This window comes from Phycomyces blakesleeanus, assembly GCF_001638985.1.
Source record: "Phycomyces blakesleeanus NRRL 1555(-) unplaced genomic scaffold PHYBLscaffold_25, whole genome shotgun sequence".
Taxonomy (NCBI): Eukaryota; Fungi; Mucoromycota; class Mucoromycetes; order Mucorales; family Phycomycetaceae; genus Phycomyces; species Phycomyces blakesleeanus.
In genome coordinates this window covers 474,008-498,675 of record NW_017265158.1, presented here as the reverse complement: position 1 = coordinate 498,675, position 24,668 = coordinate 474,008, and the positions used below count along the sequence as shown (strand labels likewise).

The following is a 24,668-nucleotide window of genomic DNA, read 5'->3' as shown; positions in this document are numbered from 1 at the left end:
ACAGAGGCCACAATTCAGATGACGCAATACGTATCTCGCTGTTAACGTTCTAATGATTCCAGTTGCAGAGGTTTTGTATCACTTTCACAGTAACAAATATGATTAGCATCAGACTACATTCAAACTCTTTCTTATAATAAGTATTATTTTATTAACAAAAGGGATGATGAGAATGAAGTGTTTGGTTTTCTCTTTTTTTTTAAAAAAAAGAATATATTAGTTTTATATGTACATGTCAAAAGAGATTCTAGCCTTCCCTTTTGTTTTCTTTATCTTCCTTCCGTGCATTATTTCGTTTTCTCTAGTCATCCCGTAAGTCAGCTGCGTTTGGATTATTCTCTTGGGCCTTACCAGGAAGTTTGGAAGACCTTTCAAACTCGGCAATCTCTTGGGCAGCTACGAATAATTCAAATGCATTAGCAAAGCGCTCGAAATTATCAATCAGTAAACTCACTTAAGAAGCGACCACCAGGGCCACGTGGTCTTCTCATAGCATGTTTGTGTCTACTCTCATGTAAATACGGTTTTCGTCCTCTTGCAATCGTGGTGAGTTCTTCAAGTCTTGCTCGAGCAAGTCTTCTCTTGATGATACGGTGGTACTGTTTTGCATTTACATAAAGTGGTTCGTCAGCTGGTTCAGGAACTATAATAGTATGCTGCTCGATTGAATGGTAAGTCATATACCGCGAAGGAAACCCCAGCATAGGCTACTTGGACAAAATAAATGCAAAGGTAGCTAGTGGTGATACAAAAAGCTATTGTGCTAATGGATGAATAAATAGTAAGAGTGAAATCATACCATAGGATATCCTATGTGTTGTTGAGGATGAGACTGTTGCTGCTGGTGTTGGTGTTGGTGATGAGGTAGTTGCTGATAATCAATGTTTTTAATCGTATCATACTGAGGTTGCATTGATTGGGGTACTGCTTGTGAACGAGGGCCTATATCAGTAGTATGGTCTATTATAACTGGATCCTCAAGAGATGTTGAATATAGGTTTGCCTCATTGAGATGGTGTGGCTGTACAGAGGGATCGGTCATAAGTTGGCCAATAAGAACAGGATGTGGCGCGAACGATTGAGTCCAAACAAACACAAAGGAAAGGATTGGCTACAGTAGATGTTCACCTAGTTGTTGTCGACCGGTAAAAACTGGTCGACCATCCAAATTTTTTGTTACTGTTTATAGTAGCTGCTGAAATTGAAAAAGACAGTCCCTGAAGTCAGTTGCACAGAATATCTGCATTATACTAAAATGCCACCAGAGTATATACCTTTATCTTTCTATCTATTTACAAGCATGAATAACAACAACAAAATGCATTTTATTATAGAGCTTTGTAACAAGGGAATTAAAGCTACTCACAATGCTTACAGATAAGAACAAGATCCAGATGATGTAATCCATTAAGTACTTGAAAACTTCAACCAAAAGAGAAATTCGTCAATTAAGCTTTCTTTAAAATGAGCGAGGTTTAGTGCATACCTGTCTCTTGTTGAGACTGTGGGAGTAGTGGTTGGCGGCTGCCTCTCCTTGGGATGCGAAATTAGAAGAAGAGGCAGATGAGGTTATATTAGAGGAAGTTTAGCAAAATATAATAATAAAAATAAAAATGCTCTTTATCAAGTTCGGTAGATAAATTGTCTAGTAGGTTTGCCACTGCTGATTGATCTTTCACACATTTTAATAGCAAAACCTATTTGGATCACACTGTAGCTATCTTTATGTAACACATAGGTTAATCCTCAACTTTATTGAAGCTGATAATGTTAATTCTAGTATCCCACCAACCAAAGAAACCTTTCCTACACTTTGAATTTGTCTTTTCTGTAACGTTAATCCTAGGCGGTCAACATTTTTATTTTACCAGACCACCTTAATATGACTTGTGACAAAAAATCCAATAATTATATCTGGTCCCTGACGATCAACAATTACTATTATAACAAGACTACTTTAATAAAAAGAGTGTGGATTTGTAGCGTCCTTGGACGTAGGATTCTTCTATAACGGTAAAGGACTTTGCGTCCAAATAAATGGTTCCTTTTATTCTGCCCCTGTTATTCTCCGGCTCTCATTGAGTTGCCTATATTGTTAAGCATAAAATGTCTTGAGACCCCACAAAAACTATTTTTATCTGACTAGTATACCAGACAAAATATGGAGCACTAACTTAGATTTACAGATAATTATAGCCAGAATATTAATAACGCCCACAGCCTCTATTCTGAGCTCTCTTGAGTAGAAACTAACTTTTCTTTTTAAAAAAAAACTATTCTTTATTTATGGTGTGTAGCTAAGCAAGAAGCAATTCAAGCTTATCAAGACTGTCCTAGTATCCACAAACTACCTATCCTCAAGTTTTTGTATACACAAATCCCTCTCTCTCTCTCTTCCCGAATCACCTATTTTTGTGCAAATGGATTATTATATATGTATATTGTCAGTAAACCAACCATAGGATCGACTTTGGTCAACCCAAGATGTCAAAAAGTGTACAGTTGATTTTGTAAGATATTTACGAGCATATATTAATATAGCTTACTTATAGGTTCAATACATCTTCTGTCCTTTGATATTTGGACTTTATGAAAGCGTAGGACTGGTTGACAGACGGTGTCAAATACTTTTGGGCAAACATTGTAGCTGCGTGAGGCTCCTTGAGGCACTTGTATAGCTAGACCACGTGTAATACCATGCTTGACAAAATCCAACGCATCTTCCAGGTAGGTACTTGATTTAGACTTTGAGTAAACATATATCAAATTAACAAGCACAAAATTCTCTGAAGTTTGGGTTCGGAGAGGCTCTTCAATGTCGCGCATGTAAAACGTGGTATAGTTAAGCGCTAGTTGAGGATTAGGAGCATAGCGTACGAGAGCAGCGATTGCCTTTCGAAATAAATCTCCATCTATAAATCGACAATTTTCTCCAATAGATTTTGTATTATTTCCACTTGAATCACTGATGACAATGTTCATTCTCTTAATGAGATCCTGGAATAGCTCTTCAGCTCCCTTGTAATTTTGGTTTACTTTTAATTCATTGACAATGGCCCTGCCAATCTCGTGTGGCATGGGGTTTCGACCAGATTCAGATATAGCTAAAATATTTGATTTAAATATCTCTTGATTTCGAGATGGTGCACGATACATTATATAAATATTATATTGAAGCAAAAAATATTGAAATAGTTTTTTTTTAAAGAAAGTTAATAATATACGAAAAAGAAGGCTAATCCAGGTGTACAAGTCTTTATAAAAATATTATTGTTTTATCTGCCTTCTTCAGAGTCACACAGTAAAAAATAGACTGAAAGTGGGAGATAAAGGTGCTCTCGGAATTCTTTTTCGATTAGAATTCTTCATCGAAAGACAATGATGTTCCTTTTTTAGAAGTATATTTTTACGAAAAAAGGAACTATATGTTTAACGCCCGTACATTTTACCCGTGCTAGAGAGCAGGTATAAAATATTTCTGATGTCCAAATATAAGTGTATTTTCATCATTATCAGCATAGCCTTTGAGAATCGTTTTTATCTTACTATTATATCTTATTTTCAGGATCTCACTTACTATATCAACCGGTAGTTTTCTACTCAAACAATATACACTGACCCATATTTAATTTAAGTATTTTTTAAAATCCCGATTTTTTTCAATGAAAATATACAACTTCTTTACATCTTTTTATCATCTTAACGTATAGCTAGAGCTCTGAAATAATTATGAGTAATATATATTAGCTATGTGAATAGGTATATGTAATTTATTAGAAAGTTTAATAGTGGGTATGGAATCCATTATTTTTTCTAAGTTCTTTGATTCGATTTGGCATTGACATGCAATGTGCTTTCACTACTTTCTTCGGTATTTTTTTCCATTCTTCTTGAAGAGCTCTGGCCAACGAGTGTGAATTCGTTGGCTTTACCCTTCTAGCTCTCAGCTGGCGTTCCAAGTATGCCCAAATGTTTTCTATTGGGCTCAGATCAGGGCTGTTTGCTGGCCATGCCATCACTGGCAGATTCACCTCTTCTTTGTATTCTTTTGCCAAAATACCTTTATGGCAGGGTGCATTATCTTCTTGGAAAATGAACTCGCCATCTTTCCTTTGCTTAAGGCGTCGAAACCAGGGCATAAAATGAAGTCGTAAGAGTCTTATGTACTTCGTCTGATTTAGCGTGCCATCGACAATTACAAGTTTTCCCATTCCACCAGCCCAAATGCACCCCCAGACCATCACTGAGCCTCCTCCGCCTTGTACTCTTGGACGTACATAGCCTCTTCTATATTTCTGTGCTGGAGTGCGCCAAACACGCACATTTCCTGCCCTTGGATAAACCATGAATCTGGACTCATCACTCCAGATTACCCGATTCCACTGTTGATTGCGCCGACGAGCATCTCTTGCAAACTTTAACCTGTTTTTTATGTGCCTTTCCTTTAGCAAAGGCTTCTTTGCAGCAACACAAGAGCGTAAACCAATCTTTTTTAAGGAATTACGAACAGCATCCCTCTTGATGGGTACACCTGAAGATTCCTGAATTTCAGCTGTAATCATGTCTAATGTTGCAGTTGGGTCATTGCGCGCAATATTTCCCAGAGCTCTCAAATCACAATCATTCAAGAGAACAGGTCTCCCTTCACGTTTTTTTTGGTAAGGGCAGTACCCGTTTTCTTCACTCCCTCAATGGTTGTTGTCACTGTCGTGTAGGGTAGCTCATACTTGCGCGCAATCTTAGCCATGGGAATTCCAAAGTCATAAGCACCCACAATCTTGCCTTTCATGTAATCTGAAAGTTCGGGACTCTTTTTACGAGATTGTTTAATGATTTTAGGAGACATGAGAAGATTTGATTGAGAAAAAGAATGAAAAAATAAATAAAAACAACAATGGGTGCTTTTTCTCAAAATTTCCTTTTTGGTAATATACGTAAACTTATTCAAGGTCAGTGTACAGTATACTATCTTATACCAAGAGATTTGCTCAAAGCTGAATATTACAAGTTTTCTCTTAGTAATAAAGGCACAAGAAAAAAATATTCCTTTAACATACTTTAAAATAAGTTTATATCTTTAGAGTACAGTACTGACGATAACACATTTATTTGGCACATCTCACTCTTCTAAAAAAGGAACGTTATTGATTTTCGATAAACAATTCTTTACCAAAAAACAATTCTGAGAGCACCTATACTTATTCAAAAAAAAATGCATCTGTCTAGCGCTAAGTTGCTCAATAACCACTTTAAACTTCGTTGATTTATTTACCTTTTCTTTTGTTTTATTTTGTTTTATTTTGTAACCACCAATTAAGTCTATTGTAAGATATATCATCTCTTTAGAAAACTCTTGCTCGCAGCATTTTAGGTGTTGTTTTTGTTTTTATAATAAAGTTTTATATCAACCCTATCAGAAGTAATGTTGCTGTATTTTTTGGGAAACCTTTAATTGCTACAAAGTATAAACAGTTACTGTTCATTTGAACTTTATAATTTTCGTCAACAAAAGGATGGTAAAATTGCAAAGTTCTTTGATTTTATTAATAAATTTATAAAAGAATAAATATTAATAAAGTATGCTTTAAATGTTCCTTAATGTACCTCTGCTGGGGAGCAACTTCTGCTTCTTCCAAGGAAGACAAACAATCCCTCAGGATACGAACAGAAACGTCCATTCCAGAGGGAATGTCAATAGACATGACATTTCGTTTTTCCACAGCTTGCTCAATTTTTTTGAGCAAGCTTTTCTGAATCTCAGTAAACTCGAGACAGCGCAACTTATCCTGTGCTGCAGCATTTACTTCTTTTCTTTCCTACGCTTGTACGTCTTGATTCTGAACAATAGGAAGCTCTTTAATCGGATAGTACTGAAGTCCCATCATCCTGCAGACCAAAAAAAATACGCTTGCACAAATGATTTGGGTTTGGACAAGAGCAGGTTGACAGCACTTCCTCTTTGATCAAGAGCTCATACCAAACAGAATTGTCAGCAAAGGAGCGACACTTGTAGATCTTAAATAGATAAATAAAAGTATGATATTAATACTAGGGAATTCATTATATTAAAAGTAATATTTTTTACCGAATTGTCTTCAATAGTCTCGACCATGCCAAGAGTATCTTTGTAGGCAATGGCTTGTGCCTTCTTCTTTGCCTTTTCGGTATGTGTTAAAACAAGCTTCTTGAACCCATAAATGATCTTGAGACCCTCTTGTCTATAGTCATGCTCTACTACTTAGGAGAACATATAAACTAACCGGTCAACCCAGAAGTTTCTTGAACTACCCAAGTAGTAGGCTTTCAAGATATGATGATATGATTCAACCAGGTTGTTGGTATGGAACCTGGCCTCCTAATATCAGAAATAGACAGTTAATAAACAGTAGAAAATACATCTATATTAACTTACTTCTCTCCGCGTCATTGACCACAGCTCACGCTTGCTGTGCCATTGTGTACCAATGTACTCAATGAATTTTCCGTGTTCAGAAAACCGGGAAAGAAATTCCTGGTATTTCTGCTCAAAGACAAGCTCACTCTTTGCATGCATCAGAAGGTTCAGGCCGACACGGACAGCATCTCGTTCCTTCTTCGACTCATGGGTGGCACCAGTAATCTTTACCTGTCATGGCAAATAAATATTAATAATTATTAGTTTTATTTTAAAGCAGTTATTTTAACATATATTCCATCTTTTTTTGATGTGCATCTCCCATGTCCGCTTGATGTGCCACTGGTACAAAGGACCTGAAAACTCTGCCCAAAGACATCCTTGAGAGCACTCATCTCAACAGGGCTGCAGCCAATCATTATGCGCTTGACGCGCAGATCACAGTTTGACTGAACCCAAGTGAGCTATTGTCCCAAGGTCGAAGTGAGCTCAGCGTTAGTGATGAAGAAGCAAACTGGGACACCCTTGTTTGTAATGTTGCTTCTTACAACAATCATATAGAGATACGAGTGCTTGTCTGACCCCACCAAAGACTTGCACGTTTTATGAGTGGAGTCAATGCACCACTCATCAGCTGCCTCAAGAATCTGTTTGGAAATTATTATTATTATATTGCAAGTGTTTATTAAATCAAATATTACCTTCTTTTGCCAGGGAGAGATCCAGGAGAGCAGGTACGGGCCGTTGCCCTCGTAGAACTTCATGTGGACAAGACAGCCCTTTTCATTCTTCAAGAATGACATCCATTCCTCTACACTGGTACGGTCAACAGCGTTTCGTCTGGACAGCTTGTTCAGCCGAGTATTGATGACGTTCTGTACATCATGGTAGTTGATGCGCAGAGACATCGGGAAGCTGGAAATGGCAAGACCAGCTTCAAGCTACAGAGCAAAGCAGTTAGTAAATTAAATAAAAAGAAATTATATTTACTACCTCTTCCAAGCGCCGAGGATCGATACGAAGCAGGGTTTTGATTGCCTTCCAATCCATGTTGTTATCCACGTGGGAAACAATCCACTGCTTCACCTCAGCTGGGAGTCTGGAACGGACCATATCCTGGACCTTTTCAGGCTGGTGAGTGTCATGTTGCCACAAGCACTCGATGGAAACCTGTCCATCACGGAAGGTCTTCTTAATAATCTTGGCCTTACAGCCATCCTTTATAGATTTCGTCCAGACTCTCTTAGTTTTGAGCTTGTCTTCAGCCTTTTTCTTATGTTTTCTTGGCAGGCCATGATGGTCACATGCCAAGTACAAAGTCTGCAAAACGTCTTCCGGGTTGCTAGTGCTGTAGGAAGCCTTAGACACATGCGTGTTGATAAAATTCCAGTTAGCATGTCTCATTGCAGCGGTTTCGAACCATTGAGCAAAAGCAGCTTCATTTTCAAAGGTTTCCGAAACCTTGGGATTCTCATGCTCGTATTCTGGAGCAATGCGAATCATATGCTCATCGTCAAATTTCGTTGATAGTGAAGTTGGTGTTGTTGAAGCTCATTATGAGTATAGATTTGGTTTGTTTAGGTAAAAGTAATAACGCGGCTGAAACTAATAAAGAATAATAATAATAACAATAGAATAGAAATACAGTTTGTGCTGGACCTGCCAAATTCTTTCAGGTTCGGGAAAAATGTGACAGCCTGTAATTTGCAGTAGATAAACTCATCGAGAGTTCAGGAAGTCGGATTTTTAAAATTGACCCAACTTTGGGAAAGTGACTCTAGAGACCACTCGCAAGCAAACTAAGGCGATCCTCCTCTTTCGTGTGTAGTTGCATCATGTCTCAACGGTACGTACACAACTTGAACAGATGGATGGATTGATGGATGGGTGGATGCGATTTGGTGGAGATGGATGAAGATGGATGAATATACATATGCAATGAATCACAAGTACATATGAACAAGACGACAACCAGCCAACTACGATTATTTAAGAGACACAGACGAAAATATGGACTTTACATTTCGACATTGGACACGAAACTCATAATACTATAGTCTTTACAGCAAGGGCCGTGTCCTCGGTTACGAGCGTGCAAAGCGCGCCCAGAACCCCAACACCTCTTTGATCCAGGTCGAAGGTGTCCAGACCACCAAGGACGCTCAGTTCTACCTCGGCAAGCGTATTGCCTACGTTTACCGTGCCCAGCGTGAAGTCAACGGTTCCAAGGTCCGTGTGATCTGGGGTCGTATTGCCCGCACTCACGGTTCCAACGGTGTCGTCAAGGCCCGTTTCCGCAAGAACTTGCCTCCCAAGGTTTTTGGCGCTAGCGTCCGCATCGTAAGTTTTATTTTACTATTATTAAAAAAATTGTTGATGTTGGTTGAAGAATCTTGGGAATTGAATACTAATAAATCTTTATAGATGCTTTATCCCTCCAACGTCTAAATAACATAAAAGAGTGAAATGTGTACATTTACAAGGGATTGTCTTTTTTTCAAATCTTTCTTTACGTTTGTGTATGCGTATTATCATTTTATATATATAATTCTTGGTCCTACAATAAAGTCTACTGCAACCACAAGTATATGTTTCAATAGGGTGACACCAGGAAGGATAAAATATTTGGAATGGTCACATCGTTTGATTACAGCCTGTTGTTCTTTGAGCTTAATACCCAAATACAATATAGTAGATACAGGCAGCAGAAAGATTATAGTTGTTTAATTTACAGTCTATTTTGGCAATCCTCTTATTTCTTTCTTTTCTTCTTTTTCTTGGTCTTGTAACTTTTAACTTTTTCATGGGGTATTCTACCATTCTTCTGACCCTTGGCCTTCTGGTCTCTGGCAAGTATAGTGTCTCTATTTCTCGAATGTCTCTGTGCTCATAATCTGAACCCAAAAAAGGTGTCTGCATACCCTTGATCCTTACATTCCAAAATCATCAACTTCTGGATGGCAGCGATCAACCCCACTACTTCCATCAACCACTCCTACAAACTATCATGATATTTGTGGGCGAGATTCTTTGCATCTTGATGATCCGTGTGTTGACCAAATCACCTTCTTTCCTTGACCCTTCCGTACTTGGATCACTTCAACCACACCAATCTCTCGACTCTGCAACTGACTCTCAACAAGAATGGTCCTCTCCTCCTATTCAACGCACCTCTGTATGCGCCTGGTCTTCATTTTATTTTATATTTCCCAGTATTTGCGATATATCCGCAATCCTAGTAAGTAAACGCACTCGAAATTATTTAAATGTAGATATATAACCAGAAGGAGCTACATGAAAAGAAAACTCACATCATCCCACGATCTTTTTTACCACTGCCACTGTAACAATCATTATGGCTATGGTTATGATTATTATTATTTCTATTGATATTTAAATCATAATAATCAATAGTTGGCTAATATTGGTCTCATTTATTCCACGCCTTCTGTCTTTCAAATGATGAGAAGCAGCATCACCGGTTTGTCTGCCATCTCGGGCTGTTTGTTCTTGTCGCGTCGAATCTTGCGCCATGAACTACCAGCAATTCTTGTGATGTTTATTGGTACCGGCATGATTCTATGGTCATCGGCTCTGTCCAGTGAAGAGGGCTGGTTAGGTCCACTACTGTTATTGGGCAGCCAGATTTTTGTTACTATTCAATATGTCCTTGAAGAATATCTGATGAAGAAGTATCAACTTGATCCTATACGCGCTATGGGTACCGAGGCTGTCTTTGGTGGTCTTTTGGTAGCTCTTGGCGTGTTACTTGCTAGTCTACTTGTGCACGATCCTGAATCAACAGTTGGACAGATTTTGGACATCAAAGCTGGTTATGCTGATTTAATTCAGCACCCCGCCCTGTGGCAGTCCGCCATTGCCTTATCTCTTATTGTCGCCACCTTTAACTTCTTTGGTCTTGCCTTTGGCCCTTCGATGGGTATATCCGGAGGAAGTTCTGTGGATATGACTAGGTAAGAGAACATAGCTGTGGTTTGGACCCCACCTCCGTTTATTTTAAACAATAATAATAATAATGACAAATCTTAATCGTTTTGTAGAATTGCATTAATCTGGATAGTGGCCATCCACTTTGGCTGGGACAACTTTAGCTGGCTTGAACTGGTTGGCTTTGTGATGCTTGGATTGGGAGTGTTTGTGTTCAATGGAGTGTTCTCCTCGGTTCTCAAGCGCCAACGCGGAGAACCAAGTGAAACTTCTCCCCTGTTGGCTTGATTTATAGCTTCTTTATATTGAACAATAGCAAATTTCTTAATAGGGGAATATTATCATCAATAAAGAATAGTAAATTTAGTTTACATTTGTACAACATCACCTGAATTAATTCAATAACTTTTGTGGTATAATGAGCTAGCAATCAATAGTCATGTTTTGATGACTTGCTCCTTTAAAACATGTTCATTTATTAAACAAAAAACAAATTAGCTTTTTCAAGAGACCCTGTTTTTTGCTTTTTTTGTTGAAAAAAAAAATGATCATTTATTTAAAAAAGAGATCGAGTATATTTTACCGCTCCAATGATAGGCGCGTTGTTTAACTTTGCTGCACAGCGTTACTATTTAAAATTCAGACTACTTGTTTTTTTTAACGAATAAAAATTAGTATTCAGATGTTCAGCTTACCTTTTTTGGATGAAACAAAATGAAATTCAGACGACAACATTAGTTTTCTTACAGGCCATTATCACTGTCATGCCCTGGAACGATCTATCAGCTTAATGCGATATACTACGATAATTCCCAATAGTTAACAAGCAAGCATGTGCATTTAATATTATTTCTCTGTTCGATAAGTTTAACAAAATCCCAGCTGTATCTTTTTTTTTTACTTTTTGGTTTCCAAGACAACTAGAATCTCCTTTCGCAAATCACTCGACTCTTTAAAGTAAAAAAAAAAACTGTGTACAATAATGGGAGTTGATGCTTGTTACATTAATCTTAGTATACTCATTATATATACTTCTACATACCATAATAAATCACCGTTGATAAATAGTGACTTGGGCAGGATTGATTAATGTTGCTAGGCGAGCAACTTATCGACGATCGTTGCCAGTTTGGTAGTCTAAATGACATTTCCTACAGTGATATTTTTTGTTTGTAAGAAGCATTTTATTAAGCATGGGAGGTCTGGCTTACAGTAATAGAAAACCCGTTGTCGTGAAAATTCTAAATTTTCACTCACTTTTGCTTTACGCGGCGATCGAAATTCCAATGAAAAGATGTAAAATTTTACTGAGGGAGGCCATTTCATCACCAAGTCTTTATTAAGAATTGAGCTTGTTTCTCCACATTCAAACTTAAGCATAATATAGTCAAGAGTCGTCTCTATATATCTACTTAAGAGAATAAGTCTTGGAAAACCAAGTTTATTAAGATGTATCTCTCTTATGTTTGTCACAGTACTTATGTTTTCATCAACTGTGGTTGAGTTTTTCTTTTTTTTGACTGGGTTTCACTAATAATTCTTTTTTTGCAGTCTTTGAAAATATCACATCCCAACGGGTTCTCTAATATAATGCATTTGAATTAATTTTGATTTTTTTTGAGCATTTCATTTTGACTTTTATTTTTGCCTCATCCAAAAAAGGTAAGCTAAGCATCTGAAAATCAATTTTGATTCGTTCAAAAAAAATTACCATCGCCCAAATTTAAGGTATATAAAAAAAACTGCATTAAGACTTGAATCAGCCATAAGTACTCTTTAGCACATTAGTCTACTTCAGAGTTCAGTATGTCTATGTTGACCACCGCTTCGGTGCGCACTCACAACCCTGAAGCATTGCTGTGTAAGCGGGAGAAACCTGTACTAAGCATTAAGTTACACACATTTATACAGCATGTGTAGCCTTTACTACCAATGTAGCAGCGTCGATTCTTTTATGTTCACAAACAAACCAACATGCGAAATCCCACTGGGCTCAACGAAAGCTTCCAAACTTGAAATCTTTCGTCGATACCCTATTTAAAAAAATGCAGCTTCCACTAGCAGTATGCCTGGTAGATCTGATTTATCTCTCTAGACTCAAATGTCAACTGCCAGATCATGCCCGTGGGAATATCGATACACCTCATCGATTGTTTTTGGCTTCCATCCTCACGGCTTCCAAGTTTATGAATGACCCAGAAAATGCTTTAACCAATCAACAATTATCAGAAATGACAGATGGTCTTTATACGGTCTCGGATATCAATCAAATGGAACGTACATTTCTTGCTCTGGTCCATTTCAGATTGTTTGTAGATGACAAAGATCTAAGATCATTTCTGGTGAAGCATGGCGAACTACTAAAAGTAGACCTTGTAGAGGAACAATCATCCTACTATTAAATAAATAAATATAATGTATATACATATATTTATATATATATTTGTGTGCATGTATAATATTGCATTGGTTCATCTTATTATATTCATTATTCATTATTTATTGCTTATTATTTATTTTATATTACATTACACCTTTCTCTTCTTTAGCCTAGTTTAATCTGTTTTCGTCCACGAGTGGTCCTCTCTTTCATCATTTCACCGTATTCATTTCGCGGTAGACCAAACTCACTTTGTGGCATTTCGGGTAATTTTTGCCCAAATGCACTGACATGGCGTTGACTACGTCGAATTGATGGATTTTTGTTGCTTGTATGGCTCCTGCTCAAGTGAAAATTGCCATTTTTGGATGAGCCATAAAATGACAGTGGCATTGGTATCAATTTAGGCTTGGAAACTGATGTAACTTTGCCTTTTTGAGCTGTCTCCGTGCTAGTTAAGCTGCCATTTTTTGTTGCAGATGTAGTCGCTGTTGTGCCAGTGCCAGTGCCAGTATCAGTGTCAATAATATTATCATTGACAGAATCAGTTCCAGTTCTAGTTCTAGTTCTAGTTCCAGGGCTAGGGACAGAGATAGAGATAGTGACAATGTCATTTTTGGTTTCATTGACTTTTTCGATGTTAGCACCAGTATCAGTTCCAGCTCCAGTTCCGGTTCCAGTTCCAGTATAAGCATCAGTATCAGTATTAGCGCTAGTATCAGTGCCAATGCTGCTGATAGTGATAGTTTCAATGACATTTCCAGTTTCGTTGACAGTGCCAGTGCCATTATCACCACTAGTACAACTTCTAGTGCCAGCTCCATTGCCAGGGTTAGTGACAATATCAGTGTCAGCACCAGCGCTAGCACCAACACAAGCGCCGGTACCAGTACCAGTACCAGTACCAGTACCGACATCAGTAGTAGATCCAAAAGTTGGACCACCACTACCATTAATTGCATTGTCTGTATCAATAGTAACGGCAGCATCAGAGGTAGGAGGAACAACAGAAGGATTTTTAGCAGTTGAAGTCGAGTGTATATTTGCAGGAATCAAAGTAGTGGAGGCAATAACATTTTGGGAAATAGGATCCTTTTTCTTTGGTTTCTGAATCCTGGGATGGCGTAATCCAAGCATGTCGTACCGGCGAAGTGTTTCTTCTGCATCCTCTAACATGGCCTCATGAAGTGCTTCTAGATCAAGCGTGTCCACACGATACCTCAATGAAGATACTATCGACAGCAGTGTGCTTCTATCAAGACTCCGGATACGTGTCACCATTTGTTCCTGCTGAAGAAGTTCGTGTTGTAACCGTTCCTTTTCGCGGTTCTTCTGTTTTTTCTCTTCTCTTTCGTGTTTGAGGTGTCGACGTAGATAGTAATCATCAGATATTGGGAGTATAGGTGGCTGCACATAAGAATGGCCAAATTATAAATATTAAGAATAAAAAAAATGTTGGGAAATAAAGAATTAAAAAGAAAAATGAAGGTTATTATACCTCATTTGTGTCAGGTTTTCGACGTGCGCGTTTAGGAGGTTCAAGAATGCGGAATGTTGGCATAATCTCGGGGATTTTTGGTTCTGTGGATTCTGTAGGTTGAGTAGGAGGACTATGATAGATATAATCTGGAGGGATCGTATTATCCTGAGGAATCATCAATATAACTTTGCCATCTAATGTTGGCTCTGTGCGTTTGTTGGCTTGTCTTTCTAAAGCAGCCCGCACAGTTTCGGTAAGTATATGATGGCGCGCAGGTAAAGCGCGTTTGTTAGCATGGTCAGCAGGAGAAGATGGCATTATGTAATTCGCTCCATGGCCTTACACGCTTGGCACACCACTGTTCAGAGCTAAGCCACGACAGACCTTGATTCCTTCTGTCTATCTTTTGGTATATCTTTCCACACACACACACACAAGTATATTTATTTCATGAATCAGCACGTGGGTGTCCTTTTTTATCAAAGGTAGCTTCTGTTGACAAATGTATGTCTGATAGTAGAATGTTGAAGTTATCTGATGGCTGCGTAATACTCTCTTTCTTTTCGTATTATCTTTCAAAGTACTTTGCTTCTTTCCTTTGCTTTCCTTTCCTTTGCTTTGATTTGATTTGATTTACTTTGCTTTTCTTTTATTATTATTGTTACTGTTATTCTGCTTAATCTGTTATACTTGTATATTTTCTTTAGTAGCCAACACTTGACTTATGAAAGAGTGTCCATTGGCAAAAAAGATTCGCTCCTTAACCATGGTTAACGCTGAAAGTAAAGTAAATCCACAAGATAGACACCCAGTTGTCAATGCAGCCACTATCAAAGCTTCTGAGCCATGGCCAGCTTCCAAGAAAAATACAAAGCCTACAAAGCCCATAAAGCCCATAAAGCCTACAGATAACCATGCTGATTCCAATCAAAATACAGAATCTATATCAGATAGCGAGGTATCTCATTCAAGCACTTCCAATAAAAGAGGTGATCCGGCAGCCTGCATATTTGTCGCAAGGTAAGGCATCACAATAGAATTTTAAATAGGAAAGAAAAATATCTCCCGCCCCTTCCTCCTCTTGTCTTGTGATGGATAAACAACCGGTATTCTACTTTGACAGCCTTACCAAAGAAAAGAATGACGAAGAACTGAACTTATCAGTGTCAAATCACTTTGTCCGATGGGGAAAATTGTTAAATGTCAAAGTACTCAAGGATTGGATGGGGCGTCCATATGCGTTTGTCCAATATGAAACTATCGTTGATGCTCAAAATGCCTTGCGACTTGGCCCAGGTACGATTCTTGATGGACGCAATATTAGGTGTGAGCCGGCGCGCGTTAATCGTACTTTGTGCCTTGGGTCCCTAAAAGGACCGTTGGTCAAAGAAGTAAGTAGAACTTTTTATACACAAAAAACAAATTGCTGTTTTGTTGTCCAAGATCAACTGTTTTATTTTATTTTATTTTTGCTTTATACAAAATTAATATATATATACATTTAAAAACATTATAACCTACACACATGTTTATGTTTATCTGCTTGTGAAACATTCAGGAAGTCCGTGCAGAAGTGTCTGTGCATGGGGAAATTGAAGACATCACAATTCTGCATCCTCGGGGTCGAAAATATTGTGCATTTGTAAAATATCATTACCGCGACGATGCCATTAAAGCTTTCCTAGTAAGATTCTCTATATTATTCTACTGATTTTAATGTGTCTTGATAATAAGCACTGATATATATATATATATATACATATATAAAAGATTCTTAGGGCACCTCCATTCACTGAAAGATGGACAGTTGAATGGGCTTCTAATTTGGATTCAAAGGACCCAGAGTCACGGTGTTCATATACTGACAGAACAAGCATCTTTATTGGGAACTTACACGAAGACACCACCACTGGAGAATTGACCGAAAAGTTTGGGGTGTACGGAACAATCATTTACTCCCGTATTATCCGTAAGCCAGTCTATCAAGGTCATAAACGCGTGTATGCCTTTATAAAATATAAGTCCGGAAAAGAGGCCACAGATGCGATTGAACATGAAAATACCTTCCAATGGAAAGAGAAAGAATTGCGGGTGGCGTACCGAGATCACTACAATTCTCACCACAGCCGGGCCGGACATATTTCAGAACAGACCTATCCCCCGGGGATGGGATATCCTGCTTCGGTATTCCAGTATATGCCAGTTGTCCCAAGTGGCACAGGATATCCGATTGGCCAATGCTCTTCTGCCTCGCATGGTACTCCTTTAGCAGTCGAACCTTATTTCTACTTGCCTGTTCCACCCACAGTCACATCATGTCCTACTGTCACAGTAGAATCCCCCATGACATGTGTGAGTTACCCAGCTGTGCCCTTTCCAGCTGTATATCACGATGGGGTTAATGTGACGGTAAGTAACTGTCGTAAGATTTAAGGAACCAACCAAGAGTGTGTGTGCCCACCTGTATATATGCTTGTGTCTGTTTTTAATCTTTTAGGCTAATGACACCCAGATCTCTTGCACAAAACAAGGTAAATATAAGTATATATATATAAAGTGTGTGACATCATTCATTTACTTATGAAAACTGGGGGATATTACTAGCCAGCACAGACCTAAGCAAGACAGGGCTTTATGTACCTTGCGATTACGGACACGGTCCTTACCACCCCTACTATCCTATCACACGTGAGAACTCCTCTCTAGTATACTATGACACGCCCTTTTATGGCTATTATATCTACCCTTATTCCAACAGTCACCCCGTCTGTGTTCCCAAAGAGGACCAGGCCAAAGTATCCCTAGCATAGTCAATTTGGCCAATGAGAATCTTGCACAACGCATTTCAAGTTATATCTTGTATTGGCACTACATAGCGATCATGTGCTTCAAAGACTGCAAAAAAAAATTGTGGGGAAAGCAGACCGGAGAATCAATGAGGGATAACATTATTATCATTTTCCTTTCAGCTTGTGTACAAAATATATAAATATATAAAATTAATAGTGATATTTCAATAACCTTTTCATATATATATATATATATTAATTCTTCTTCTTCTTCTTCTTCTATTTCTCCTTGTTTCTTCCCCTTCATATTTCATATTTCATATTTCATTTCTCAAACCATGTCAGCTCACACCGCTACTTCTTGCCCTTTGCGCTCCATGGCTTGTTTGACTGTGAAGGATGGCATTGTAACCCATGTCACTCCAGAATGGATCGACATCACTGGCTTTGACCCAGTTCAGGCACACATCAACAAGCTGTGGACGACAGCAGAATCATCTCCCTATGTCTCACTTGCGAACCCTTTTACTCGTGAAGAGATTACACTTTGTATCTGCAGCCACGCTTCCGAGAAAGACGATAGAGAGATCGACATTGTTTGTTCAGACGTAACTGTTCTAGATAGCCTTGCTCGCCATAACCCGGTCGACCATTGCATTGCACGACTATCAACTTATGGAACAATCGAGGCATTTTATGACCAAAAGACGAACTGGACACACGGCATCGGATTACCCTTGATGCGGTTTGTCCACCCTGATGATGTTCGGAGACTTTGCGGGGGATTGAGTGCTGCCGAGCTTGCGATGGTTTCGTTCCAGGTCCGGTGTGATTTTTACAACACAAACTACGACTGGTTCGACTTTACGGTAGTTAATATTGGCAATGATATCCTGTGCATCATTCGGCCAAGTGAGAATTTTGCAACTAAGAGCAGTCAGATTGAGAAAACGATTCCGACCATCAGCAATTACACAACTCTCCACCGTGTTCATGAATGTTTTTGGAAAAGCCTCGAGGCTGGTGTGGCTGCTGTTACCAATTCATTGGCATCCACGCTTGTATTCGTTGTCCAAACCATTCTTTCGGCTTGTTTTTCCGATCCTAAGAATGGAAACTGGACTCTTGCTCTGTCGGAGCGCATGCTTTTTGGTGCGCTTGCCATGTTTAAGGCACGTCCTGAAATAGACACTGTCTGGAATGCGCTCAACTGGACAGGCTTCTTCCATGAATCCGCACGTTGTTCATTCGAGCGACGATTGGATCAAGGTGCAGAATGGTTGATCACCAGGGCTTATGGAAACGCATGTATTCCGGTCTAAGTCTTTATAGTCTCTATGATACCATTTAATTGTATATACACACACATGATTCTCCCTTTTTATTTATATTCCATATACATCTAGATAATTTTCTTCCTTTTACTGCTGTACAAACACAAACACATACACATACACATACACATACACATACATATACACTTCTGTAGAAATATCCATCATAAATCATAAATCATAAATCATAAATCATAATCAATGCCCTAATCACCGATCAAATAACTTTGTTGAAACACCGGATTTGTGGGGTTCATCTTCTGTACCTACTCTTTTATATATATATATATATATATATATATCTGTGTTTGATAATATTAGTAAAAAAAAGGATGTATTTTTAGCCATCCCCACTCAATCAGAAAGGAGCTGGGGGGGTCAAGGTCTCCTGGATTTTCTTTGCAGTGATGCAAGCAGATCCTCTTTAATTCTTATTATCATAAGCCATTCTACGTATCCCCTTGATGTTCATCAAGATCTTTCTAAACTTACGCCCAATAATAATAATAATATATATAAAAAGTGTAAGGAATTGATTCATTTTAGGAACTTTATAATAATAAAAAAAAGAAGGATATAAAAGAGTAAAATAGAGTATGGTTTATTCTGTAATGAATAACAGCACAAGAGTGTTAGTGTATGATGAAGAGCACAAGGTAATCCCCGGAAACAGCTGATAAATTTTCCAAAGAGGTTCAGATCATGCTCACAAGATGACACGGTTATACAAGTTGTGTGTTGAGAGATAAGAAAGATGCTTGAGGCAAACCAAAATGCGCCTTTAAAACACACAAGGTATGACCTTTGATGAACTTGTCGAATATCCAAATGATTTGTGTACAAGGCAATATTGATAATCCGTTTGCTCACTATGGCAATTTTCTGTGTTTCTCAGAGTCACAAATCAAATACAAGCTCTCTATTAGATTTATTTAGATATATAAAAAGCTTGTTAGACTATTCTGTCTTTATAGCATAGAGCAGCTATATACACCCTTTCTATACTTGGCTTATTTACAGGAAAACACAACAATGACCCAAAAGAATAAAGAAAATAACAAAAGCTTATATACTTTATTGTATGAGCAAAATGAACTCAAAATTCATAAGAAAAATATAGAATATTTACCGCCAAAGCCTCGGAATTATTTTATTATATCTTATTCTATAAGCCTAATACTTTGTATCACAACTATATATCTCTCTTTTTGGAAATTTGTGCATCAGAATGCCTATTTTATATCAAATTCTTAAGGATTTAATCTATATATCTATATTATATTTAAAATTGCTTATATAAATCTGATTCTGATAACTTATTATTTTGGGGTTCTAGATGATAATCTTGATCAAATGGATTTCAAGCCAACCCATTGTCTCTGATTTTGATTTTGGTTTTGGTTTTGGTTTTGGTACACATACGTCCCACCTTGTATATATAAGACAAAGAGAAAGAGAGAGAAAAGCCAGAATATTCTTTTGTGGCAAATAGAAATACCTAATTGACATTCCACACACAAAAAGCAGCTTACAAGAAGAATAAGCCAAAACAATCATACAAAAACAAAAATACCAAAGCTGCTATGATTCTCGGGGTAAGAATACAAAATCTATATACTTCAATTGATTAGAAGGGCTGTGAGCTGGGTAGAGCATACTGTCAAAAACAGTACTTTAGTGTCCACAAATGATCTAAAAGCTTATAGGTTTATTAAGAGTCGTGGCCATAAGGCCATAAAGATATACAGCTGTCTGTCTAGCTACACACTGGTTATTCTACACAGCATTATTGAGCCGTCGTGGTCAACAGACAAGTCAACAGACACATCTATTGTATTGTCTCTACTGACAAGTTCAGCACAAGTTTTATTTTCTTCCTACATTATGTATTGAAATATTCAAACAACTACGACCAGTGCAACAAGAACTATTAACTCGGCAAAACAAATGACCGTTAACGGTTATATTGTAAAGAACTGATCAAGTCTCCGGTTTCTTTTTATTTTTGATAGATGCGTGGCCTATGAGCTTCTGTATCAACTTGCACAAACTTCATTTATATATATATAAAAACTATAATCACCTGAAAGTACACAACCCATCCCCAGACATTGAGTACCAATCATTTTTAAGCATTGGATAAAGAACCACATCTGTTTCAAAGTTTTATCACCCACTAAAAAAAATGAGTATATATACTATAATAATGTCATCAAAGTTTGCTATAATTGAAACTTTGCTGCCCATTTATTTGGGGTGTACACAGCACAGATTATCATGTTCATGATGGGTCCAACACCCACGCATATTCTTATACATATACACTATACATACCTTTCCTTCTATTGAATTCCTAAGGTTCTTTAGCCACCTTTTAGATCAACACTAAAATAGATATTTGTCAGAAAAATCTAATTCACATTCAAAAACAGCTACAAAAAGGGTACTCAAACGGGTTCTAGGTAGAAATCCAAACTTATCAGTTTTAGTCAATTATATTACTTCTTTGTGGAGTACACCAAAAGTGCAAAAGTATAAATTTTGAAATAAAAATAATAATTTATAGCATAACTATATAGCATTTGTGACAAGCATATTTCCATTCAGTGGAACAAGTAGTCCAATCTTTCTGGATCAGGTACATCTTCGAACCACCACCGAACCTTTGTTGATTCGCATCTTTTGATACCCTGGCTCAGTTACGGTACTATTGTGAGTAAGGACGCTCTATTTGATTAGTAAGTCTATGCCACTAGCTAGAACAAATCTTATGTCCTTAATGGAGGCGTGGTAACAAGAGACAAGAAGTAGATGTCCACTCCAATAACTAGAATGAATCAGATAATAATATTTAATTGGCTAAATACAGAAATAAGAATCAGCTCTTTAAAGTATAGAAAATGAGAAAAAGAAAGCATTTTTAAGTAAAAGGAATACTTTTTATTGTTCTTTGCTAAGTTTTTTTTTTTTTTTTTTTTTTTTTTGGTTTACAATTCATTTTTCATACAGTGTTTCTACTTGAGATTTAGATAAATTAAGAAATGGTTTAGACGAGTCAAAATGTAGTTGTCTAAACGGCTCAAAGAGACAAGCTAACTTGGGTACAATGATTGGATTGTTGTGGTAATTGCTGCTGGTTTGCTCGCTTTTATCAGATCTTTGGAAAGCGGTTAGACTTTTGAATTTTGTATTTTTTTTTTATTCCTGGAAAAGTACTCGGGTTCATTAAGAGCATCCTCAGCGGTTAGATTTTGGAAAACATTATATATAGTGTATATTATCCACACCGAGAATTGAATACAGGTCAAAAAGAGATGCTCAAGTTGTGCTTATTTAATAAAAGAACATTTAAACATTTTGACTATCTAAACGCCCTTTCTTTATTGATCTTTAAAACCTGTAATACACTGTGGCAGCGAGATGTTAATGCTGAAAAAAAATAAGATAGCAATTGCTTTGCCAACTTGGGGAGGAACCCATAGACCAACCGCTTTACAAAGATCTAATAAAAGCAAGCAAACAGGCAGCAATTACCACAAAAATCCAATTATTGTACCTAAGTTAGTTTGTCTCTTTGAGCCGTTTAGACAAATAGAAAAGGTCTGAATAAATATTTACTTTGTCTAAAATATTTTCTAATTTGCCTCAATCTCAAGTAGAAACGCTGTGGCCAGTCTTTGGAATATTATTTCCCGATTCACATAAATTCAAAAGTCAGTCAGTTGTCTTTGCGGTCACTATAATAAAAATTAATTTCTCCTTTAGCCCCTTCCTTTTCTTTGCCATTCTTTCTTTCTTTCTCTTTATCTCTTTGCTTATAATTGAGCCTATAGATATATAGAAATTTAGATATTTAGATATTTAGATATTTAGATATTTAGATATATAGATATATAGATATATAAATTTACCTAATAGATATAAAAGTATAATAAAAATATACATATATACATGTCACAACATTCTGCTAGTTCATGCCCTTTACGATCCATGGCTTGGTTAAGACTAGAGGGAGATATCATCATTTCTGCCACACAAGAGTGGATAGATATGGTTGGATATGATCCTTCTCAAACACCTCTCGATCAGCTGTGGACACCGACCAATACAATGTCCTATGTCACACTACAACACCACATAACCAAACAAAATCTGACTCTCTGTATCTGTACCCACAATGCCGATAATATAAAAACCAACGATGACAACAGCACCTCAATAATAGTCTGTTCAGACGTAACTGTCCTGGAAAATCTGGCTTGCCATAATCCTATAGATCATTCCATTGCCCGGCTAACAACGTACGGAACGATCGAGGCATTTTACGACCAGAAATCGCACTGGACCCATGGTATTGGCTTGCCTTTGATGCGCTTTGTTCATCCTGACGATGTCCGGCGACTTTGTAGTGGACTGAGTACAGCCGAATATGCAATGGTTTCGTTCCAGGTCCGGTGTGACTTTTACAATGCAGACTACGATTGGTTCGACTTCACAGTGGTTCATATCGCCAATGACCTCCTATGCATCATTCGACCAACTGAAAATCTAGCAAAAGGTCGAATCGACAAAACAACCCTTCCCCACACAAACTACTCTATCCTACATCGGCTTAGTGAATCCTTTTGGAAAAGTCTCGAGGCTGGCGTGGCTGCTGTTACTCATTCATTAGCGTGCGCGCTTGTATTCATTGTCCAAACCATTCTGCCCGCTTGTTTCACCGACCCCAAGAATGCGAACTGCTGGACTCTTGCTCTGTCGGAGCGTATGCTTTTTGGTGCACTTGCCACTTTCAAGGCAAGACCTGAAATAGACACTGTCTGGAATGCACTCAACTGGACAGGCCTCTTACATGAATCCGCACGCTGTTCTTTTGAAGAACAACTCGATCAAGGCGCAGAGTGGTTAATTTCCAGAGCTCATGGCAACACATGCACTACTTCTGTATAAGAAACCTTTATTGATAATAGCCTCATTTGTGTATATGTGTATGTGTGTGAATATTTATGTATATATTTCAGTCTGAAAGCCTTTGGTTGCTTTAGTTTATTACTATACAGACATCCCCTTGTAAAAAAAAAAAGAAAACTCTATTCCTTTCTATTACCCCCCATGTCTTTCTCATTTGCTTTTTAGTTGAATCGGCCACCGCGCTAAAATATACAAAGAAAAAATAAATAAAAAGTTATATATAATACGATCTCAATATTGGAATGACGTTTTTTTTCTATATATAATTATACTTACAGTGGCAAGCATGCCCATCATGCTCTTTGCCCCAAAAGCAAGCATAGTACCAAGCTAGATCAAGCATAAAGGTATCACGAGGTAAAATAGGAATCAATTTAGTGTGGATTTAGCGGACCTTAATTATTATTCTATACCTGACGTGCACTGGCGTCGATCCAAGCAACTTCATCAAGTCTTCTGTTCAAAAAACGGAAGGTCTCTGCATGGTTGGGAGACACATCCTGAGTCATGAAAACTTCAGTGGAAGAATAGATGGCTGCAAGACTAGCACGCTTTGTATACCAGTCCATCTATTCACATCAATTAATATGTCAGTATTATTTTATATTTATCAATCCATTAATCAATCAGACATCACTCACGTCAGGACTTCTGTCACCTGCATAGAACCAAATGTCATCGACAACCTCGCTCAAGTGTTTCAGAGACATAGGGACATTGGTAGGATGGGCCATAATAGCTAAAGCCTATTTTTATTATTATAATAGAGGTGATACTACTACGTCAGTTACCCTTGGCTAAATAATGTCGTTCTCCCCTAAAAATAATAATAATTCTAATTTACCTCAGGCCAGGTTTTGATGTAGGGCTTCATCATACCAATTCGCATAATAGTCAGCATCTTGACTTTCTCGTTTACAGTGTAACTAAAACGTCAAAGTCAACACACACACACATTTTTTTTGGTTCAGTCTACGCTGGACTACAGACTCAGCAGAGTAATACGGTCTAATTGTGCCTCATACCCTTCAAATTGACCAGTGTTTTGTCTCTCCTCAGCCATGGCAATAAAACGACGGCGACAGTCGGTCAAGAAAGCATCAACTAGGCCTGCTTCTCCACCGGGAAAGACACCGTGAGCAACAGAGGGGTATCCAAGTGATTTGGCACCCTGCGTCATGGCATCCATAGTCCAGCCATGTTGTTGAATATAAGGAAGAGTTGCCTGAAGCATCTCCTGGGTAGAATCTTTTCGAGGAATCTCCTGTTTAGGCTGATCCCTGTAGTTTAGTTAGCACGATTATATACATGTGTAAATGCATTATTAGGTTTTCAATAATTGTTTCTTAGTTTTCTCGACAACGCAAAGTAG

The 24,668-nt window shown here is 37.8% G+C and overlaps 11 protein-coding genes across 11 annotated transcripts; 7 read left to right on the top strand and 4 right to left on the bottom strand.

Moving 5' to 3' along the window:
* Window positions 1-299: 299 nt before the first annotated feature.
* On the bottom strand, window positions 300-1,135 carry PHYBLDRAFT_160160 (subunit B of CCAAT-binding transcription factor). Its single transcript, XM_018434127.1, has 2 exons — window positions 800-1,135; window positions 300-656 (listed from the first exon to the last, which is right to left on the bottom strand). Exons 1-2 carry the CDS (start codon window positions 1,040-1,042, stop codon window positions 438-440), a joined length of 462 nt encoding a protein of 153 aa, XP_018286437.1. The 5' UTR covers window positions 1,043-1,135; the 3' UTR covers window positions 300-437.
* Window positions 1,136-5,399: 4,264 nt separating this feature from the next.
* PHYBLDRAFT_68949 (hypothetical protein) lies at window positions 5,400-7,897 on the bottom strand (the record flags this gene model as incomplete). Its single annotated transcript, XM_018442032.1, has 10 exons — window positions 5,400-5,532; window positions 5,605-5,816; window positions 5,872-6,015; window positions 6,086-6,218; window positions 6,261-6,355; window positions 6,413-6,625; window positions 6,685-6,858; window positions 6,943-7,041; window positions 7,096-7,335; window positions 7,385-7,897. The coding sequence occupies 10 exons, from the start codon at window positions 7,895-7,897 to the stop codon at window positions 5,400-5,402; spliced, it is 1,956 nt and encodes a 651-aa protein (XP_018286436.1).
* A 309-nt stretch (window positions 7,898-8,206) lies between these two features.
* PHYBLDRAFT_136423 (hypothetical protein) lies at window positions 8,207-8,980 on the top strand. Its single transcript, XM_018429787.1, has 3 exons — window positions 8,207-8,240; window positions 8,452-8,734; window positions 8,819-8,980. The coding sequence occupies exons 1-3, from the start codon at window positions 8,230-8,232 to the stop codon at window positions 8,840-8,842; spliced, it is 318 nt and encodes a 105-aa protein (XP_018286435.1). The 5' UTR covers window positions 8,207-8,229; the 3' UTR covers window positions 8,843-8,980.
* A 115-nt stretch (window positions 8,981-9,095) lies between these two features.
* Window positions 9,096-10,733, top strand: PHYBLDRAFT_188728 (hypothetical protein). Its single transcript, XM_018439552.1, has 4 exons — window positions 9,096-9,243; window positions 9,304-9,632; window positions 9,809-10,368; window positions 10,456-10,733. Exons 1-4 carry the CDS (start codon window positions 9,198-9,200, stop codon window positions 10,628-10,630), a joined length of 1,110 nt encoding a protein of 369 aa, XP_018286434.1. The 5' UTR covers window positions 9,096-9,197; the 3' UTR covers window positions 10,631-10,733.
* A 330-nt stretch (window positions 10,734-11,063) lies between these two features.
* Window positions 11,064-11,722, bottom strand: PHYBLDRAFT_68946 (hypothetical protein; the record flags this gene model as incomplete). The annotated part of the gene is made up of 4 exons (XM_018442031.1): window positions 11,064-11,121; window positions 11,244-11,292; window positions 11,385-11,493; window positions 11,600-11,722. 4 exons carry the CDS (start codon window positions 11,720-11,722, stop codon window positions 11,064-11,066), a joined length of 339 nt encoding a protein of 112 aa, XP_018286433.1.
* A 432-nt stretch (window positions 11,723-12,154) lies between these two features.
* On the top strand, window positions 12,155-12,744 carry PHYBLDRAFT_150569 (cyclin; the record flags this gene model as incomplete). Its single annotated transcript, XM_018432508.1, has 2 exons — window positions 12,155-12,203; window positions 12,263-12,744. 2 exons carry the CDS (start codon window positions 12,155-12,157, stop codon window positions 12,742-12,744), a joined length of 531 nt encoding a protein of 176 aa, XP_018286432.1.
* A 2,224-nt stretch (window positions 12,745-14,968) lies between these two features.
* Window positions 14,969-17,012, top strand: PHYBLDRAFT_150567 (hypothetical protein; the record flags this gene model as incomplete). Its single annotated transcript, XM_018432507.1, has 6 exons — window positions 14,969-15,222; window positions 15,326-15,593; window positions 15,761-15,886; window positions 15,973-16,611; window positions 16,700-16,733; window positions 16,807-17,012. The coding sequence occupies 6 exons, from the start codon at window positions 14,969-14,971 to the stop codon at window positions 17,010-17,012; spliced, it is 1,527 nt and encodes a 508-aa protein (XP_018286431.1).
* A 317-nt stretch (window positions 17,013-17,329) lies between these two features.
* On the top strand, window positions 17,330-18,313 carry PHYBLDRAFT_173382 (hypothetical protein; the record flags this gene model as incomplete). Its single annotated transcript, XM_018437021.1, has 1 exon — window positions 17,330-18,313. One exon carries the CDS (start codon window positions 17,330-17,332, stop codon window positions 18,311-18,313), a length of 984 nt encoding a protein of 327 aa, XP_018286430.1.
* Window positions 18,314-19,079: 766 nt separating this feature from the next.
* Window positions 19,080-21,358, top strand: PHYBLDRAFT_173381 (hypothetical protein; the record flags this gene model as incomplete). Its single annotated transcript, XM_018437020.1, has 4 exons — window positions 19,080-19,120; window positions 19,957-20,188; window positions 20,892-20,963; window positions 21,335-21,358. The coding sequence occupies 4 exons, from the start codon at window positions 19,080-19,082 to the stop codon at window positions 21,356-21,358; spliced, it is 369 nt and encodes a 122-aa protein (XP_018286429.1).
* A 918-nt stretch (window positions 21,359-22,276) lies between these two features.
* On the top strand, window positions 22,277-23,275 carry PHYBLDRAFT_150565 (hypothetical protein; the record flags this gene model as incomplete). The annotated part of the gene is made up of 1 exon (XM_018432506.1): window positions 22,277-23,275. One exon carries the CDS (start codon window positions 22,277-22,279, stop codon window positions 23,273-23,275), a length of 999 nt encoding a protein of 332 aa, XP_018286428.1.
* A 68-nt stretch (window positions 23,276-23,343) lies between these two features.
* Window positions 23,344-24,530, bottom strand: PHYBLDRAFT_127654 (hypothetical protein; the record flags this gene model as incomplete). Its single annotated transcript, XM_018429179.1, has 6 exons — window positions 23,344-23,478; window positions 23,573-23,626; window positions 23,710-23,865; window positions 23,938-24,042; window positions 24,141-24,222; window positions 24,322-24,530. 6 exons carry the CDS (start codon window positions 24,528-24,530, stop codon window positions 23,458-23,460), a joined length of 627 nt encoding a protein of 208 aa, XP_018286427.1. The 3' UTR covers window positions 23,344-23,457.
* Between the last annotated feature and the right edge of the window lie 138 nt (window positions 24,531-24,668).